The 16084-nt window shown below is 50.1% G+C and overlaps 3 protein-coding genes across 5 annotated transcripts; all 3 read left to right on the top strand.

The window, feature by feature from the left end:
- The first annotated feature begins 321 nt into the window (after positions 1 to 321).
- Positions 322 to 5880, top strand: LOC111079043 (AT-rich interactive domain-containing protein 2). The gene is made up of 4 exons (XM_022374041.2): positions 322 to 720; positions 814 to 1838; positions 1915 to 4712; positions 4775 to 5880. Exons 1-4 carry the CDS (start codon positions 437 to 439, stop codon positions 5711 to 5713), a joined length of 5046 nt encoding a protein of 1681 aa, XP_022229733.2. The 5' UTR covers positions 322 to 436; the 3' UTR covers positions 5714 to 5880.
- A 99-nt stretch (positions 5881 to 5979) lies between these two features.
- On the top strand, positions 5980 to 8361 carry LOC111079045 (heat shock protein 75 kDa, mitochondrial). The gene is made up of 3 exons (XM_022374042.2): positions 5980 to 6195; positions 6263 to 8027; positions 8092 to 8361. Exons 1-3 carry the CDS (start codon positions 6072 to 6074, stop codon positions 8264 to 8266), a joined length of 2064 nt encoding a protein of 687 aa, XP_022229734.2. The 5' UTR covers positions 5980 to 6071; the 3' UTR covers positions 8267 to 8361.
- A 189-nt stretch (positions 8362 to 8550) lies between these two features.
- Positions 8551 to 15100, top strand: LOC111079070 (V-type proton ATPase 16 kDa proteolipid subunit). Of its 3 annotated transcripts, none has more exons than XM_022374074.2 (4): positions 8551 to 8687; positions 9441 to 9552; positions 13688 to 13877; positions 13947 to 15100. In XM_022374074.2, the coding sequence occupies exons 2-4, from the start codon at positions 9468 to 9470 to the stop codon at positions 14149 to 14151; spliced, it is 480 nt and encodes a 159-aa protein (XP_022229766.1). In that variant the 5' UTR covers positions 8551 to 8687; positions 9441 to 9467; the 3' UTR covers positions 14152 to 15100. The 3 variants fall into 3 exon arrangements, with proteins under 3 accessions (XP_022229766.1, XP_022229767.1, XP_022229769.1); XM_022374075.2 differs by lacking the exon at positions 8551 to 8687 and adding an exon at positions 9153 to 9251; XM_022374077.2 differs by lacking the exon at positions 8551 to 8687 and adding an exon at positions 9270 to 9286.
- The last annotated feature ends 984 nt before the right edge of the window (positions 15101 to 16084 follow it).

Genomic DNA, 16084 nt, shown 5'->3' with positions numbered 1-16084 from the left:
ATGTCACTTTCCGGTACACACTTACGTTTTATGTTTTGGCCGTTTTTGTTTGAACCTTATTCTGTAAACAGTCGAGTAAAAAGGAGTTCTGAAAACTGGCCAATCTTGTACAAAATATATTGAGGAATCGGACAAAAATATTTGTTTACGGCTGAGAGGGCTAACTAGCTAGAAATATTAAACCGAATATCAAAATCGAGGAATATCATCGTGTCAGTCAGTATATTTACGGTATATTTTGACAATGGCAAGGTATATTTAGGTATATTTCGGTATATATCTGAGGGTCAGGAGGGATATTTTTTATTGATAATTCCGCGGTCACACTGTCACAGGCGTCCGCGTCGCGTTGTAATTTTTTTTAAGTTAATAAATTGCGTGTGTCTTATTATTTTAAAGAATGTATTAAGTGTTACTTGACTGCGAGTAGCTGAACATGACCTCAAGCATCGATAGTGTGCGCGTGCTGCTGCAGTCGCTGCCTGCAGCGGCCGCCGCCTTGGGTGGCAGCAACAACAACGCCCAGCAAATCGAGCAGCAGTCACCGGCAAAGGGGCTCGGAATGCTGCTACCAACAACAACGCCTTTGCGCGCCAGAAATCCATACCAACAGCAGCCACAGACTCCGGCGCCTTTCACGCCGGAAAAAACTGAAGGGAAACCTGCGTCGGCGCCCGAGGAGTTCTGGCGTGATCTGCAGCAGTTCCACGAGAGACGCGGGTAAGGGGGAAAAATATTGATATTTATATTGATTTTGCTCCGTTCGAACATTCTCTGATCTATCATAATTTTGTGTTTACCCATCTTGTGCAGCACTCCATTGACCCATGCGGCCAAGATCAGTGGCAAGCATGTGGACTTGTATAAACTCTACACTGAGGTCACAGAGCGTGGCGGCTTCAACAAGGTCAACATGCGGGACGAGTGGGAAGAGGTGTACAGTGCCATGGAGACGCTAAGGGAACGCTGTGTAAATGGCACGGCGGGCATCAAGCATATCTACCGACGGTATCTGGACAAGTACGAGCGGCTCAACTTCTTTGGCGAGGATCCGGACAAAATGGAGGCTCTGGAGGCGGCCATTGAGAATGCTGAGATGGGCAGCGGACGGGCCCGATCCCGCGCATTGGCCGGGGGAGGCGGCGGCCTTGGCAGCATCTTTGGATCCTCGCACTCCACACTGCCAGCGGTGCCCATGTCCTACAATCAACGCCAGCACATCATCAACGTGGACCGGCGACGGCAGTACAAGATGTCCACACAGCTGCACAAGCACAGCAGCTACGAGAAGCTGCTGCTGTCCCTGCTCTCGCCGCTGCCCAACGAGCAGGACTTTGCCATCAACGTGTGCACCCTGATGGCCAACGAGGTGCGGCACACCCTCCAACTGTCCGATTGCCCCAAGCTGCTGGACGTGCTGCTGGCCCATCTGGGCGTCTATGCGGACTACACCATGCGCAAGCTGTTCCAGCACAGCTACGCCGAAGTGCGCCACCACTCGCAGCACAATTTCTGGCGCGACCTGCTCTACGACAAGCCGCAGGTACTCGAGCTCTATACCGACGAACAGGCCTGGCTGGACAATGGCCTCATCAGCAAGGAGGACAAGGACGAGCAGGAGAACTCCAGCGCTCGCAACGAGCTGCTGGCGGCATGCGATGAGCTGGACTTTTTGAATCTGCGCCGCAGCAATGGCACCGACGAGCGCATGGGCCAGCGCGTGCTCCAGATAGTGCAGCTCGTGCGGGCGCTCAGTTTCCATCAAGAGAATCAAATACCGCTGGGCTCCAATCGCACGCTGTGGCGGTATCTGGTCATGGGTGCCAATGTACGCTGGAGTAAGTTTACTGGCCACTGCCCTGAAATACCAAGTACATGTTTTTACTGGCAATTAACCACGATCCTTGTCCTCAGGCAACATCCACATTCAGGCCCTGGAGACGGCCGGTAATCTGGCGAACCAGTTCGAGCTGCAGGACCCCACCACGGACGAGCTGTCGCGGAATCTGCTGGCCACACTCTGCGAGGGCATCGACTCCAACGACCGAGCCGTCATTATCAGCTGCCTCGAGATCATATACAAGCTGTGCGGCAGGGAAGGCAACTCCCAGTACATAAACCGCTGTCTGGGCCTGGATTTCTATCAGCGCGCCATGCTGCTGCTCTCGCTAACGGATGTGATGCTCCTCATCTTCACTCTGGAGGCAATCTATGCCCTAAGCTCGCTCGGCGCCCGTCCCTGCTCTCTGCTGATGCAGGTGCGTGGCCTGGTCGACCAGCTGGTGGCATTGATATCCGTCGAGGCGCAGACCTATGGAGCTGACGGTTGCATTTTGATGCGCGTCGTGGAGATGGTGCCGGGGAATCTGATTAATTCGCTGGCCACAAATCCCACGGCTGCCACGGCTGCTGCTCCATCCGCCCAAGTGGTCGTCAAGCCGCCTGCCGCTCTTCCAATACCGACGCCCGCCCAGACACAGGTCCTGCAATCGCAGACAGAGCAGCAGGTTGTGGCTCCTCCGGTGCCTGCTCCGCCTACTCTTCCCGTTCCGAGTCTGCCGCAGGTTCCGCTGCCACTGTCGCTGCCGGTGCCCAGTCTGCCACAGGTTATACTGCCGCCGGGCGTTGTCTCCATGGCTCTGCCAGCCCCACCCTCCGCGCCGCAGAGTTTCACACACGACGACGAGCAGTACGCTCTGGCCTGGCTGGGAGCCACCTACGAGCGAGCAGGCGCCGGCCACGAGTTCCGCCTGGAGCAGCAGGAGCTGTACAGGATATACCTGTCGCACTGCCAGAAGGCGGGCAAGCTGTCGGTGGTCAATCACATGCAGTTCCCACGCCTGGTGCGCCTCATCTTCAACCAGACCGTGGGACCCGTCATCGTGCGCCACTTGGACGGCACTGAGCTGCCGGGCACCTACTACGTGGGCATCCGGACGCGCGCCCAACCATTGGTCATGCAGCAGAAGGCCAATCCATCTGCAGTTCTTCTCAAGAAGGAAACTCTCATCCTGCCCAAGCCGCAGTCGGACTCAACGCCAACGGAAGCAGCCGAGGAGACGGCTCCTCCTGCGCCCACGCCCACGCCGCCCACCAGCTCCTCCCTCATCAAGAGTCTCCTGGCCAACAAGGTGACCGAGCGTCAGCAGAAGCAAAAGGCACAGGTGCTGTCGCAGTCGCCCCAGCCCCCGGCCCTGGTGCCCACCACAGCCTCCGCATCGAGTGCCCCCTCCAACCAGCCCATCAAAGTAACTTCCACGGCCATCAGTGCCTTCGTGAACAATCCGCTGATGCAGCACACGCCGGTGAAGGTGGGACAGACCACCATAAAGCCACTCCATCCCCAGATGGCAATGGAGAAGAAACCAATCACCGACTCGGCTCCGCCCCCACTGGCTCCGCTTAGTGGGGCGAATGTTGTGACCAAGGACGCCAGTGGACGCACCCTTATAATCTCGGCAGCCACCAAACGAAAGCTGACCATCGACGACGAGCAGAACAAGCGCCTGGCCCTGGAGAACGCCTCCTCCTCCGGCAAGGAGGAGCCCCAGGTGACGCCCTCAAAAAATGCCGCCAATCTGTATGCGGACCTGGCTGCCTCCATACTGGAGGATGAGGACTTGGATGACGTTCCGCCATTGGCCAAGCCAAGTCAGGAGCAGCCTCAGCAGCAGCATCAACAACAACAACAGCAGCAACAGCTGCAACTCATCCCAGCCAAGGTGCAGTCCACCCAACGTCAGCTGGTCTTCCCCGGCAGCAGTAGCTCCTCTCCCGGCCCGCCACCGCAGCTCAAGCTGGCCACTACGGCCACCATCAAGACGGACCAGGGCCTACAGACGGTGCCGGTGATCCTGCAGCCGAAAACGTCGATGGATGCCTCCCCGGCCCAGCAGACAACGCAGTACGTCCTGGCCACGAATCAGCAGGGTCAGACCTACCTGGTGGCACAGCAGACACAGCCCGCCCTTCCGCCAACCTCTCAGTCGGCACCGCCCACGCTGCTGGTCACACAGACGCCTCAGCAGCAGACGAAGACCATCATCATACTGCAGCAGCAGCCGGGCGGAGTGTCCGCTGCCAGTGTGCCTGGCACGCAGAAGATGATCATGACCACGGCGCAGGGCCAGCAGGTTCTGGTCACCACCACCACGGCCCCCCAGCAGCCGCAGACACGCCCCGCCAGCCAACACCAACAGCAGCAGATCTTCATCACGCCCCAGAGGCCAGTGGCATCACTGGGAGCAGGGCAGATGTCCCCCTCCCTGCTCTCGCAGCTGAATCAGATTCCGGCCACCATCAAGCTGCATCAGCCACAGCCGCAGCTCGCCTCGCCGCAGGTGACGGCTCAGCAGCGTCTGGCAGCCGCCAAGGCGGGAGCCACATTGCCCATACCGCAGTTGCAGCAGCACCAGTCGATCATCCAGCAGCACATCATCTCGGGCCCACCCGGAGCTCCAGCTGCTGCTGCGCCTGGCGAGAAGCGGCAGCTACTTCTCAGTGGCATGAAAGAAACGACTCTCATCACCCAGACACCGGCCACGGCGGCTCCCCTGCAGCAGAGCCAACTCAACTCGCAGACGATCATCACCACGCAGCCGCCCACAGCCACAGCCATGGGGGGCATGCAGCAGCAACACATCCGCACCGTTCTGGAGCAACAGCAGCAGCACCATCCATCCATCATTCAGCAGAAGATCACCATGCCTGTTGTGAGTGTAGCCTGCAATGGGGAATGAAAAGCTTTTCTAATCAAATCTTTATCTCCTCTCAGATCCCGGAGGCGACTAAGCCCGTTACTGGCGGCGCTATAGCCAAGAAGCCAATGCAGCCACAGTTTGTGCCCGCTCTGAAGCCAACGCTCTCACAGATAGTGATGAGTACCGGCGAATCCACATCGACAGTGTCCGGCAAGCCGCTTTCAGTCCTGGCCGAATCCAAGCCAGTAGAGTACACTCAGGCGGCAAATAGCAGCACCTCAGTGGTGATCAGCCAGGTGCAGACGGCGCCTCTGTACGCCACTCCGTCTGTGACAGGAGCTCCCATTGTCGCTGCCAGTCCCTCGCCCGTGCCCGTGGACGTGAATTGGCTGTTCATCTGTGACTGGCGCAACTGCCCGCGGCGCAAGTTCAAATCACTCAACGACCTCAAATATCATGTGGTCAATGTCCACTGCCCGGACCACCTGGATGCCGATGCCGACATCTATTGCCAGTGGGGCAGCGGTCCCGCCTTCTGCGACAACAGAGCTCGTCGTCGCTACTCCCTGATGACCCATCTGATCGATCGTCACCTGGCCTTGGATAATCTACGCGCCGGCGTGCAGCGTCGCCTGGCCACGGGCATACACAATGTGGCGCCTGCCCAGCCGCCCGTCACCATTGTGCGGAACGAAAGTCATGCCCAGAAGCTGGCGGGTGGCAGTGCACCGGCTCCAGCGCCGGCCCCCGTGGTGGGCAGTGCGGCGATGCAGGCCATGAATCGGCACACAACGGACTACACCAACTCCAAGGAGCTGATGGACGAGAACGAGGGGCCCGTCACCAAGAGTATTCGTCTGACGGCAGCACTCATTCTGCGCAACCTGGTAACCAACACGTCGACGGCCAAGCGCAGTCTGAAGCGCTACGAGCCCCACCTGGCCAATGTGGCCATGAGCAACGTGGAGGCCAGCGCCGTGCTTTCCCACATCATGTACGAGCTGAGCCAGTAGGAGGAGCTGCCGGCTCCCATTTATATCCTACCCATATATATATATATATACCTGTATTTTTGTACCATTCTCTCTCAAATGCCCGCTTCTACATATTAACCCATACCTGACCTAACGACACAATTAAATGTGAAAAACAAACCCGGAAAACCGATTCCTCCAAATGGAAACGCTTGCTTTACCAGAAATTTAAATTTCCCGCCGTATTCCAACTATCGCTCCACCCTATCGATGCATACTTTGTACGAGTGGGGTGACACTGGCACACGTAACACATGTGCGCTGGAAACACGTTCGGACGTAACACACAAATTTTAGCAACAAAGTTCGAAATAATCATTTTAATTTGGGCCACAAAATGTCACTGCGAGCAATTGGAATGCTGGCTCAGGCGCGTCACTTCAGCCGCCTGGGTGGAGTGCTGAGGCAAAGCAATCGATGTGCAGCTGCAGCCTTGAATGTGGCTCTGGGATCGCCGGCCGGTAAGTCGTCTGGTCTGCACTGCATGGCGGCACTCGGATTTTACATAACTCTGGGCGATGCTTTCAGATCTGTCGCCCTCGTACCGCCGCTTCGCCACGGAGACCAAGCAGGCAGACGCGCCCGTCGACAAGCATGAGTTCCAGGCTGAGACTCGCCAGCTTCTGGACATTGTGGCGCGCTCCCTTTACTCGGATCAGGAGGTTTTTGTGCGCGAGTTGATCTCGAATGCCAGCGATGCCCTCGAGAAGTTCCGCTACACGGCCCTGAGCACTGGCGAGGCGGAACTGTCTGGCAAGGATAGGGCTCTGGAGATACGCATCACCACAGACAAGCCGCAGATGCAGCTGACCATACAGGACACGGGCATCGGGATGACCAAGGAGGAGCTCATCAGCAACCTGGGCACCATCGCCCGCAGCGGTTCGAAGCAGTTCTTGGAACAGATGAAGAACGAGAAGCAGGCTTCTGATGCTATTTCCAACATCATTGGTCAATTCGGTGTCGGCTTCTACTCGGCCTTCATTGTCGCACAGCGCGTGGAGGTCTACACACGGGCAGCCACGCCCAAAGCGCCCGGCCTGCGCTGGTCGACGGACGGCAGTGGCACCTACCAGATCGAGGAGAGCCAGGACGTGGACCTTGGCACTAAAATTGTGCTGCACCTGAAGACCGAGTGCCGTGAGTATGCGGACGAAGACCGCATCCGCACTGTCATCAAGAAGTATAGCAATTTTGTGGGCTCTCCCATCCTGCTGAACGGCAAGCAGGCCAACGAAATCAAGCCCCTGTGGCTGCTAGATCCCCAGAGCATCAGCATGGAGCAGCACCACAACTTCTACCGTTTCATCAGCAATAGCTTCGATGTGCCCCGATTCACATTGCACTACAACGCCGATGTCCCCATTCTGGTGCACGCCCTGCTATACTTCCCCGAGGGCAAGCCTGGACTTTTCGAGATGTCGCGCGACGGCAACACGGGCGTGGCTCTGTACACCCGGAAGGTGCTGATCCAGTCCAAAACCGAGCACTTGCTGCCCAAGTGGCTGCGATTCGTGAAGGGCGTCGTCGATTCCGAGGACATTCCCCTCAACCTGAGTCGCGAACTCCTCCAGAACAGCAGCATCATTCGCAAGCTGTCCAGCGTATTGACCTCACGGGTCATCCGCTTCCTGCAGGAGCGCGCCAAGAAGCAGCCGGAGGAGTTCGAGAACTTCTACCGCGACTATGGTCTGTTTTTGAAGGAGGGCATCGTCACCTCGAGCGATTCAGCGGAAAAGGAAGAAATAGCCAAGCTCCTCCGATTCGACTCCTCAAAGGCGGAGGGTACCGAAGGACGCATGTCCCTGGAGGACTACTACACCTCTGTCGGGCCTGAGCAGAAAAACATTTACTACCTGGCGGCGCCGAACCGTGTCCTTGCCGAGTCCTCCCCCTACTACGAGAGCCTGAAAAAGCGAAACGAACTTGTTCTCTTCTGCTACGAACCCTACGACGAGCTCGTGCTCATGCAGCTTGGAAAGTACAAGCAGAAGAACCTGGTCTCCGTTGAAAAGGAGATGCGCGAAGATTCTAAGGATCCGAGTGCAACCACTGATTACGGCGAGGGCAGCCTGCTGCGCTCCGAGCTCGACAGCTTGATACCGTGGATTCAGGACGAGCTGCAGGGCCAAGTGGTCAAGGTGAAAGCCACCTCTCGCCTGGACACGCATCCCTGCGTTGTCACCGTGGAAGAGATGGCTGCCGCGCGTCACTTCATCCGTACCCAGAGCCACCAGGTGCCGGAGGCGAACCGCTTTGCCCTGCTGCAGCCGGAACTGGAGATCAATCCAAAGTGAGTGACTCTCTGTTGTGTGTTGGCCCCACAGGCTCGTAACCCCAAGGTTTCACCTTTTCAGACATCCCATTATCAAGAAGCTGAACAAACTGCGCGAGAGTGACACCGAGCTAGCCAAGTTGATTACCAAGCAGCTCTTTGCCAATGCCATGGTAGGAGCCGGGCTGGCGGAGGATCCTCGCATGCTGCTGACCAACATGAATGAGTTGCTCACGAAAGCTCTGGATAAATACTAAGTTAGGCAGCTAAATCCCCAAATGTAAATCTACACACTACGCAATATTGTTTAATTGATTTAAGGTTATAAATATAATTTGAAAATAGTTTTTAACCACCCTACCCTATCATTGTGTACATTTCGGTATATTTTGACGTCGAGTTCGAGTTGAAGGTGTATTAGCGGTATAGTGGTATATTTTATCCTCTTTTTGGTATATTTCCAAGGGTTCAGGGGGATATTTGATCGATTAGCCCGCTGCCACACTATTAACCACCCATCCGCCCCCGTGACTAAAGTTTATAAAAGCTAAGAAAAATATCTCGTTGGAGTTCAGTGCCGTTATCCGCAACAAAGCGTTAGTCGCCAAGCAGCCAGCAGCAACCCGAAAGAGGCCAGCCACAGAGCAGCACATTGCTTTTAATTAGATTTCTAATCACGTGAGTGTGAACAATTAAACCAACGATCAAAGGGTCATGTGAGGCCCGAAAACTATGAAAAGTTCATCTAATCTACAATGCGCCAACTTTCGAGTTTGTACAAGCTACAATTTACTGCCACGACATGCACATACACACACAAACATAACTCAGCCAACGGCAATGGGATCGTGTATGTGTGTGCGTTTGTGCTGTTAGCAAAAAATGAAGTAGGAAAAGGGAGAAAAAACAATATATAAAACAATATGAACAACGCGAAATTGTTAAGTTTTTTAAAGGAAAACCCAGGCTTGAGGAACTTCCATTTGCCTGTTCCTGTGTGTGTGTGTGTGTGTGTATGTGTTATGTGTGTGCGTGCGTGTATTTTTCCAGCCCATTGCCAATTGAACTTCTTGTCATGCGCTCACGCTCTCACTGACACAGGCACATGACACGACACACACACACGCATTCAGCTCTCGCGATAAAATTCAATAATCGGACGAGTCTCGTCTTCCTAGTCTCGTTTCATTTTGCGCGCTCACTCGTCGTGGAAGCAGCAAGCATTGTGGTTCGCAGATCAGCGTAAAGAAATTTTCTACATATACACCACATATATTGTATATATAATATAAATACTTTGTTCCGACTCAAAGCAACGCATACCCACCTACATATAAAAAACGCGCATAACATTTAGCCGTGCAAAACGCCGAAAGAAAACCAAGTGCAATCAGCAGCGAAACGAATTAAAATCTCGCTTTTCATTTTTAGCCTAAAACAAACAAAAAACAAAGCAAAATGTCTTCGGAAGTGACCAGCGACAACCCCATCTATGGCCCCTTCTTCGGTGTTATGGGCGCAGCCTCCGCCATCGTCTTTTCGGGTAAGTGTGAACCACTAAAATTAAACATACTCCTGGTCCGAAAAAAATCGAACATTTCGTGTGGCGTAAAAGGTGGAAGAGGAAGAGTGGGAGAAGCAGAGCAGGGAGCACCAGTAGCTGCTAAAACCAATGCGTGTGCTGTGTGTGTACCGCAAAAAAGCGGCAAGTGTGTAGTAGCCCCTTGAATACAGATAGATAGTGGTACGCACACAAAGAAGAAGTTCTTTGCGTCAGTATGCGCGTGACTGGCAGAAAATGTACCATGTTTTAGCCAGAAAAGTTAGTTTGACCAAAAAGGAAACACCATGATGGTTCTATTCATATTCATTTTTCATAGAAATTTGGCAGCTTGTAATTACGTTTTACTCGCAGTGGCCAAATTAGAAATTTTGCCTTTTTCTTTCCACATTACTCACACACCGACCCACACACACACTCACACTCACACTTGGTTAATGTGAGAGCAACGATTCTCTCTCCTCTCGCTCGCTTGCGCACTCTCTCGCATTTGGCATTGGATGAATGTGTGTGTGTGTGTAGAAGAGTTACTGTTTTTTGTGAAGTTTATGAAGCTCGCTTTCCTTTTCACACAACAGTCACAAGACCAGAACGACAGTGTTGCCACACGAAACTTTTTTTTTCACATTTATTGGTTAGAGTAGCAGCACGAGGACATAATGAGTGTGATTGATGTAAAATAAGGAGCCCCGAAAGTGGGGGCAAGAATAGGGCACGTGTCACAATCACAATGACATTGTATTGCATTTTATTCCTTCCCCTCAGCTGACAAATGTTTGGCCCCATTCCCCGTAATGTCCACAAACTTGTGGATCTATTGTTCTCCCCCAACACCCTGTGGGTAATCACATGCCAAAATCGCTGAATGCATGATCAATCGAATCCCTGTAGACATCACATGCTCTAGGGTATGATCGTTTTTTCGGGCTTATCAGAGACGAGACCATACCATTCATTCTGTATTTACCTTACTGATAAGTGGCTTATTTACCAATTGACTTGGCTGATAAGATAGCAAGTGCTCAAGCAATGTGATGTGCTTGCTGGTGGATGTGGATGTGTGTCGCAAGGCATCATATGAAAAGAGTAGCAGCAAAGTAGCACGCGCTCTGCCGGCAAGTGGCCCAAATCCCCCACCCCCCCGTCTTCCCGAACAATAGCAATGGCTTTCCACAAATCAACTCATTTGTGACGCAATTCTTATGTCATGCCTCGGAAACTTGTCTTGTGATTTGCACCTTCCCCCTGCCGTTCTGGTGGCTGTTGGTAATCAAGAAGAAGGTTGCCCGAATGTTTGCTCGGCCTATTATCATAGTAGGTCCGTAGATACGCTGTACAGGTATACATATGTACGTGCCCCGGCAACACAGATATCACTCTCATCCAAAGTGCTTGTGTAATTAAGTCAATAGCATAAATCAATTTTAAGCTTTTGTTCAACGATAATTTCCACGGTCTGGCAACTCTGCTTGACTGCACGATCACATGAGCGAGAATTTCGTGGCTCCTCTCTCTCCCCCTGCTCTCCAGCAACTGCAGTTAACTTTTTCAGCTGACTGACTCATTGCCGATTTCCAAGCGACCGAGCAATGGGCGTTGCTTTCCGCTTGCGTTTATCAGAAACAGAGGCTGATGTTCCAAATCCTCCTCTGTGGCTCGGGTCCAGAAATACCCCGAGTGACACGAAAATCCTTCACACAATGACACAGCACACACTCCTACGCCCGCCTGCGCAATCGCAGTGCCCGAAATAGTAGTAGATATACAGAGAACAGTAGTAAGCACAGGCGCCGTTTGTGGGTGGGAAGTAAATTATGTAAAAAATGCTATACCGACATAATTTGCTGCTACACGTGACTTACTAAGTATTTAATTTCTTTAAAGAAGCATCACAAAAGCTTCATTCTTTAACCCTGTCTTTATGAGACTATATTTTTTCATGCACCCTATATGTGTGTGTGTGTGCGAGCGAAAGCAAAACGTGGCAAAAATAAAGATGCCAATGTGTGCGTGTATAAGAGCATATCTTTCCTAGTGCATTTTAATCAATGAACCTGCCCCAGCCCCCGCGCTTCCCATGCAACACCCTGTCTAAAGTATTTCACGGAATTGGTTCTACATTTATCTTATCTCTTTATTACCCTATAATAATTTTGTCGCACCGACGATTGTGAGAACAAAAAGCTTTAGGAAAGACATTGACAGACAGAAAGACAGACGGAAACCTGCAACGGTAATTTGTACATGCTGTTGTCTCGCATGTTGGTGCATTCCTCTGGCCTCTGGCTCTGCCTTTGACTTTAACTTGTCTACAACAAAATGGCACTTGTTTCTCTCGACTATTCGGTTCTGGCTCTCCCTCCTCTTATTCTGCTGCCTTGCTGTTCGTTCACTCAACTGTGACGCCTTCAATTTGTTTTTGTTTTATTCGTTTTTCACTTGATGCTGTTTTTCTTGCTCTCTCTCTCTCTCTATCCCTCTCTCTATATCCCCCATTTTTATAATTATCTTTGAATGTGCTGGCAGTTGTTGTTGATTCTTGTTCTTTTGTCGCCAGTGCCTATTCCCCTCCCTCTTACTCACAATTCTTTGTATTTCTCGACGCCCACAGTACCGTCTGCGATACCGTCTGTCGCTTGATAAACGCTATATGCACACGTATGTGTATGCATGCACATGTGTGTTCGTGGATGTATGAATAATTGAAATTCATAGCAGTAGCTTTTAACAAAAAAACAAGTCAATGCCATTCCAACTTTTTAAAATTATTTGCTGATTTAACTGCGGCATCGATACACAGCTGTGCGTCAATGCCAGTCGCGCGCGATAGTACTGTTCACATTGTGTGTACACACTGGCCCATATTACGGTTGAGGCTGCGCTTGCTTGCACGCACTGTGCCTACAATCGGGACTCGAAATATTGTTGCTAGATGAAAACTAAATCAATTGGTTCATCGTAAATCTCGAAGTCCACTTTTATTTCCATCTATACCAAATTATTCTACAATAAATTTTGTCTTTATTAATTGCAATTGAGCGTAATGCGGGGCCAGACAACGCACATTCAGATGTGTGTGTATGCTCGTATAGAATATACCAGTTTCATTTATGTGTGTGCGTGTGCGTGTTAAGCGCCCCGACCTTATGAATATTCGAAATAAAATGGTTTATTCAAGTTCATTCTGGTTTTTTTTTATACCATACTCGACCGTTTTCCTGTTCTGTGACGTAGCTAGCTACAAATTTAGAAATGAAAATGTGTAAATGCTTCGATAAAAAACTGTTTCCATGTCTTCTTCATGACAATTTCCCCTCTGATACAATACCAATAACATGGAAAATAACTTGGAACAGAAAATAAGTTAATTAACATGAAATCACATGACTACGATGAGTAGGGCCCGCTACTGTGGCTCGTGCCGTGCTCTCCCGCTCAGATATGGATTGCTTTCGCACTGAATACTACACACCCATATAGACGAGTATGAGTGTTTAGCCCACCATTATTGCGATTGTATGTGTTGTGTTTTAATTCGATTTATTACCTCTCACGCTCAGAGAGACAAACACACACACACAAAGGCAAATACCATTGACCGCCATTTGAAACTGGTTTTGTACTTCAATTAATGCTTTGCAATATACATACATACAATCGCTCCCCCATGAGACCTACCTGATCAATTGGCACGGCACTCTCGCCGCCCAGCCTTATCAAAAGTTGCCTGACTCTCGGAATTTGACAGCTAGAGAGCGAAAAAAAGCAGAGCGCGAACGGTGTACATACTCAGCCCCAAGGGAGAGCGGAATTTATGTAGAGTGTGGAGCGTAGGGTGTGGGGGGTTTTTTTCCAGCGAAAATCCGTCAGTTATAAACGATCATGTGACTGCTAACTGGTATGTTCGCGATCAGAATTGCTCAAACGAGGCAATGGCCATTAACTTTTGGGGAAATCCTAAAATGTTGCTCGAAAGAGTAAAGTTACATAAGGTAGTTAAGACAGTGTTACCCCTTTTTGTTTAGTTAGGTGAAGCGTTGCCACACCTTTCTTAGTCGCAGAAAATTGCATCTGATCAACTTTAAACTAATTTTATTATTCCTCTTTATTCTTATAGCTCTCGGCGCTGCTTATGGCACTGCCAAGTCTGGTACCGGTATTGCTGCCATGTCGGTGATGCGTCCTGAACTGATCATGAAATCCATCATTCCTGTTGTCATGGCGGGTATCATTGCCATTTACGGCCTGGTCGTGGCTGTGCTGATTGCCGGCGCGCTGGATGAACCCTCAAAGTACTCACTGTTCAGGTAAATATTCATTGGAATTCTTCTGCTCATCGGATTTCTAACCATTCTAATCTTGTGACTATCCAACAGAGGGTTCATACACTTGGGAGCCGGTCTGTCGGTGGGCTTCTCCGGTCTGGCAGCTGGCTTTGCGATCGGCATCGTGGGAGATGCCGGTGTCCGTGGCACAGCACAACAGCCCAGATTGTTTGTCGGCATGATCCTGATTCTCATCTTCGCCGAAGTGTTGGGTCTCTACGGTCTGATCGTGGCCATCTACCTGTACACGAAATAAATCAATCAATTCAACCACACAACAACAGCAAATAGACAAACAGCCCCAGCAGTCTGCGCGGCAACACCAGCAGCCGCGGGAGGATCAGGTAACATCAATCTTAACATCAGTCCGACAGCAGTGCGCGTGCGGTGGCAGTTCTGGCGGCGACCCTTTGTATATAGCAACAAGATTCAACGGAGAAGAATAAAGTTCGTCGCCCGAGGATTGCAAGGGTACCGCCGCGTGTTGCACCATAGGACACTGCCTGTTCGATCCACTTTGGGTTGCTGGCGTCTGGTTTAGCTTAGTTATTTTCCGTTCAAATTCAACCTTTAACAAGGAAAACAATCTGCAGTTAAGTTCGTAAAGTTATAATAATTATGAGTTTTGCTATATCAAGAAATTCTCCTCTTTTTATCTTATTATTTTGCGCTCCACATTTGTGTGCTCTTTGTTATTTGTTTTTTCCATTATTATTATTAAATAATGTTTAGTGTATATGTAAAGTTCGTTAAACAAAAGAAAAACTGTAAAGAATCAACCAACAATTGTCAAAAGAAACTTGTACATTTGCAAGCGGCTTGCGGCATGTGGCACATGGCCACGCAGCCGCACCAGATGAACAAAATTAGCGAAAGGGCCCCGACAACAACAAACAAAACAAACAAGCAGAAAGCAACAACATCTGCTTCCGCTGCTCCGATGCAACAAAACTCGCTCTGCCCGTCCGATTAACTTTCCGGCTGTTTGGGCGCACCTGCTTGCACCTTGTGCTGGCAGAGTGGAACCTCACAACAGTTGGGCGGTGCATCACATGGGTCCAAAAAAATTAATAGGGGTTCTGTTGCAGCTGGACAGCGATAATATACTTGGCAATACTTCAACAACAAAGGTCAACTGCAACCAACTACAACTACATGCAATCATTCACACACACACACGCACTCACATAAAGCCACCACACACACACACACACATACAAAATACAAACAAAAACGTAACTAAGTCCTATGTTTATTTTTAATTATTGTTCAATTCTAAGAATAATACATTAAAAATTAATAATAATAAATTATATATATATATAATTATGATTTTTTGTGATAAGAGACGGTAATACAACAATTACGGTATTGATATACATAATATATACAGAATATATATATATATATAAGAAATGAGAAGAGATCAAGAAATCATTAAACTTATACATATTAACATGAGAAGTTGTTATAAAAACGTACGAAAAAAGCAAGTCAAGCTAAAGCAAAAGCAAAACAACCAACCAACACACACCTTTTCCGCTGTTATTGTATAGTAAAGAAAATATAATTATATATATCAAATATATATTATGTATAAAATATTAACGAGAAATTGTAGTAGCAAAATTATAAACCAACAAACAAAAGTCGTGCAAGCAGAACCCAAAAAGGCGTAGACGGCGGTTGCAGATGGAACCCTCATCCAACCAGAACAACCGAAAATCCAATCATCCAAAACTAAAGTCTACGAGAAAATCCAACAAAAAAAATTGTAAAATCCCACAAATTAGAAGTTATGTGAGCAACACACATTAATTAGAACCTATCGACAGCAAGACCATCAAGCGATCGATTTGTATGTGGCATGCGGCAAGCACCAACAATAATTTGTTGAGGGAGGCGCCACAGGCGGCTCGAGCATCATCCCCGAGGAGGCGACATCTTCCCCTGCCCGTCGCTCACCGATGCATTCATGATGCTGAGAATGCGGAGGTGTCCGACCTGTGCGGGGGCGTCGGCTTCCCGGGGCGGTGGTCCTTCCGACTGCATCTGCCTCCCGCCCCCACAATAATGCAAAAACAACAAGAAAACATGCACAAAAAGACAAAAGCAAAAACACACACACCTCGAGATCTACACAATTAGCATTTGTATATAAGAATGTGTCGTACCGATGATCCATTCCC

This window comes from Drosophila obscura, unplaced genomic scaffold (genome assembly GCF_018151105.1).
Source record: "Drosophila obscura isolate BZ-5 IFL unplaced genomic scaffold, ASM1815110v1 contig_17, whole genome shotgun sequence".
Taxonomy (NCBI): domain Eukaryota; kingdom Metazoa; phylum Arthropoda; class Insecta; order Diptera; family Drosophilidae; genus Drosophila; species Drosophila obscura.
The sequence above is the reverse complement of the archived record's forward strand: the minus strand, read 5'-3'. Positions and strand labels throughout refer to the sequence as shown.

Excerpts from the sequence above, each read along its gene's own strand:
- LOC111079043 (XM_022374041.2), top strand. The coding sequence starts at position 437 with ATGACCTCAAGCATCGATAGTGTGCGCGTGCTGCTGCAGTCGCTGCCT. Across the intron at positions 721-813 it reads CAGTTCCACGAGAGACGCGG|CACTCCATTGACCCATGCGG; the intron begins GTAAGGGGGAAA and ends CATCTTGTGCAG. Across the intron at positions 1,839-1,914 it reads GGGTGCCAATGTACGCTGGA|GCAACATCCACATTCAGGCC; the intron begins GTAAGTTTACTG and ends CCTTGTCCTCAG.
- LOC111079045 (XM_022374042.2), top strand. The coding sequence starts at position 6,072 with ATGTCACTGCGAGCAATTGGAATGCTGGCTCAGGCGCGTCACTTCAGC. Across the intron at positions 6,196-6,262 it reads GGCTCTGGGATCGCCGGCCG|ATCTGTCGCCCTCGTACCGC; the intron begins GTAAGTCGTCTG and ends CGATGCTTTCAG. Across the intron at positions 8,028-8,091 it reads GAACTGGAGATCAATCCAAA|ACATCCCATTATCAAGAAGC; the intron begins GTGAGTGACTCT and ends TCACCTTTTCAG.
- LOC111079070 (XM_022374074.2), top strand. The coding sequence starts at position 9,468 with ATGTCTTCGGAAGTGACCAGCGACAACCCCATCTATGGCCCCTTCTTC. Across the intron at positions 9,553-13,687 it reads CTCCGCCATCGTCTTTTCGG|CTCTCGGCGCTGCTTATGGC; the intron begins GTAAGTGTGAAC and ends TTATTCTTATAG. Across the intron at positions 13,878-13,946 it reads TCAAAGTACTCACTGTTCAG|AGGGTTCATACACTTGGGAG; the intron begins GTAAATATTCAT and ends ACTATCCAACAG.